Here is a 3,208-nt window from a genome sequence, read left to right as displayed (position 1 = left end):
GCACAGGTTTCAGTTTCATTTGGCTGTAAAGTGTGGAGGTAGAGGGTGAAGAATAGCATCTCAGAAGCTACAGAGATCATCAAAAGGACCGAATATCTTCAGAAGACATGATGCTTGTGAAACAGAAACACAAGTTTTATTTCTCTATTCCTGTCTTCAGTTTCATCAAGTATACAAGACTGCCATTAATTTCAATGCTTAATTATCAGCAGGTGGGGTGGGAATACTGATTTTCTAATTTTCTTTACTTACACTACATTTAGTGGTCAGGTATGGCTGCATGGTCATGGCATGTTTGACCATAAGCTGGGGCCTGATTTTGCTGAATAAGAACAAAGTGGTTATGCAAGCAACCAAGCGACCAGAATTCACACCTTTGTTTTCAGAATCTGCAAAAAAATTAGAAAATACACAAAGTAATGTTTGAGCAATAACAAACATATGACCAAAACATCATATGAATCTCTTTCATAATGTATCTTTCAAGATCAATACATAATATTCTTAGATTAGAGATGAGAACATATTGTGTTAACATTTGTATGTGATCACAAAATATGTGAAATAAGTAAAGATACTTCAAAGACATCACTAGTTTTTTAAATTACCTACTGTACACAGAACATTGGCCCAGCCAATGATTCCTATTACAACTGTAGAGCATATTAATGCAAATAAAGCTTGCCACATTTGTTTTGTTTTTAGTGATCTAAAAGCTTGAACATGTTATTTTAAAAGTAGTTCTGTTATTGGGGTTAGCTAGAGAAAATGAGGGAAGCTTTATTATTATACAGTGTTCAGAAGTTCATAATGAACTTAAATGCAATAATGTGTTACCATCAGTTTCATAATAGGAATTCTGTAATAGTAACTTCTTGCGATAGTAATTTGAACAACCAATGTTACAATATTGTACAAAATTCAAAGGAGCTACTGTGTTGTAAACAATATTACCTGATAAGGATTCCTCATACTTAAGAATGTGCTCAACCAAATTGTCAACAAGTTGAGTACAGGCTTTCTTCACAGGTTTATATGAGGCATCCTCTTCTGACTTCAACAGCTATAGCAGATGAAACAGAAAACTATTTATTATTAAGGGTGCATTCATTTACATTGGATACATGCTGGTTTTATAACAATTACTACAGACAGACAAGGATTTTGCACTACAAAAGCATTTAACTTCTCCATAAAAGTTACATGGTGAAGAAAAAATTAAGGGAAATAAAAAAAAATGAAACCAAAAGGCAAGAGAAGTAAAGAAAAATTAAATGTGACATAAAGACAGAAGAGGACAGTTCTACTGAATTTTGCATTGGGATGAAAGCTAACTTTGTGCTTAATGAAATAACGCAGAAAAAAATGTAGTCATAATTGCCAGCAGTAACTAATAGGAGCTGGAAGGCTTTTTAAAACACTCAGGAAAAAAAAAAAAGGCAAATTAAAAAGGAACATTGATTTTGACACTAAGCAAAAAATATCAAACTAAGATGAAACATAGTTCTATGAACATTTTAATCACTTAATTTAATGGAGCCCATACTATAGCTTTTTCTTCAGTGCAGGCATTAAACTTTGGTTTACTTAACAACCTATTTTCATGGCACTACAGGCTAAAGTAAAATCTTTGGATGCCTCTAATTCCCCCATGCATGCTTTTGTTAATTTTGCTTGAAAGTTAACGAGCACATACAAGTTGTAGAGGAGAAAGATAACATAGGCTAAGTGATATAAAAAACCCAAGCTCATTTATTTGATAAATCAGAGTAAAATATAATGTAGAAGTAAGCTATACTTTGAAGAGTCACTGCTTCTATAAACTGTGTATCAAATATATTGGACATGAAAATACACTTATCTACTATTTTAAAAAATCTACATTACACTAGAGGCCTCATTTCAGAAATAAGTATCTTAGTTGTGGACTTCATGTTATGTCACTCATTGTTGAAGAGACCATGAAATTAAAAACAAACAAACAAAACCCCTCCCCAAAACAAAAAGTGAAGCATTTTTAAAACAGATCATATGGAAAGAAAGAAACTAATGTTGGAGACAAAGAAAATTACAGCAATGAAGATTTTAAAAAAGGTCAGATGTTTAAAGAGCATGAATTGAATTTTCTACTTTAAAGGACTGTTCTTGTAGTCTCCCTTCAATGTGTTTTAGTACCAAAAGAAATGTTAAAATTCTTACAATAATTCTGATATACATTCAAAATTCATTACTTACATTTTGAAGAAGCTGTTCAAACCAATCATACCCTGTATCTCTACAAGCTGCAACCTAAAAGTAGTTTTGAGAATAAACTGGTCAAAAAAAGGAATCTGAAGAAAAATTACTTCAACACATATGTCATCTTAAAATATCAGAAAACATGCAAAGATATATTTTCGTATACATTAACACAATATCTTTGGAAACCAGGAACTGTCTTTTGCATCTGAAAAATACTTCTCATCATTTAAGTGTATCCCATACAACACTAGGCCTATGCATTTTACTGGAGATTACTGTCTCTAACATAAATTAAATTTTGGTTTCATAGAACAACATTTTGTACAGAATAAAGCACAAATGCAAGCCTGACATATTAAAAATGAACATGTGTTTATATATACACACAAATATACATATTTTTATATAAACAAACTGAGCCTTCACTGGTATCATATGCCAGGAACAGCTCACAGGTGCTCCAAAAAAGAATTGGCAGGAGACCTGAGTTTTACGCTGAATTCAAATCAACTGACTTCATAGTATGGAAAAATGCACATTACACTATCAATTAGCAAAAATACTGAAAAGCAGGATGGAGCTTAAACCCATAATTTTAAATAGTGAAGCAAGTAATTTATTTGATATTTACAACTTGGTTCATCCATATGCATGGATGAAGAAGCAGCTCCTGGAGAAACTGAGGATCAAAAAGCAGCCTACAGAGGGTGGAAGAAGGGACAGGGAGCCTGGGAGGATTACAGGGAAGTTGTCTGAGAGGTCAGAGATCAGGTTAGGAAAGCCAAAGCCCTGACAGAATTGAACCTGGCCAGGGACATCAAGGCCAACAAGAAGGGCTTCTATAGGTACATAGGGGATAAAAGGAAGGTCAGGGAAGATGTGGGCCCTCTGCAGAAGGAAACGGGAGAGCTGGCTTCCCAGGATATGGAGAAGGCTGAGGTACTCAATGCTTTTTTTGCCTCGGTCT

At 33.8% G+C, this 3,208-nt stretch overlaps 1 protein-coding gene across 1 annotated transcript in view; it reads right to left on the bottom strand.

The window, feature by feature from the left end:
• LOC104516890 (nipped-B-like protein) overlaps positions 1 to 3,208 on the bottom strand; it is a gene marked incomplete at both ends in the record, with an annotated part of 10,166 nt that overhangs the window by 2,214 nt on the left and 4,744 nt on the right. Inside the window, 3 exons of the mRNA XM_010161384.1 lie at positions 253 to 389; positions 955 to 1,063; positions 2,236 to 2,289. Coding sequence (XP_010159686.1) covers positions 253 to 389; positions 955 to 1,063; positions 2,236 to 2,289 — 300 coding nt within the window. The remainder of the gene's footprint in view (positions 1 to 252; positions 390 to 954; positions 1,064 to 2,235; positions 2,290 to 3,208) is intronic.

This window comes from Eurypyga helias, unplaced genomic scaffold (assembly GCF_000690775.1).
Source record: "Eurypyga helias isolate BGI_N326 unplaced genomic scaffold, ASM69077v1 scaffold32610, whole genome shotgun sequence".
NCBI lineage: Eukaryota > Metazoa > Chordata > Aves > Eurypygiformes > Eurypygidae > Eurypyga > Eurypyga helias.
Note: the sequence above shows the minus strand (reverse complement) of the source record. Positions and strands in the feature narration are given on the sequence as shown.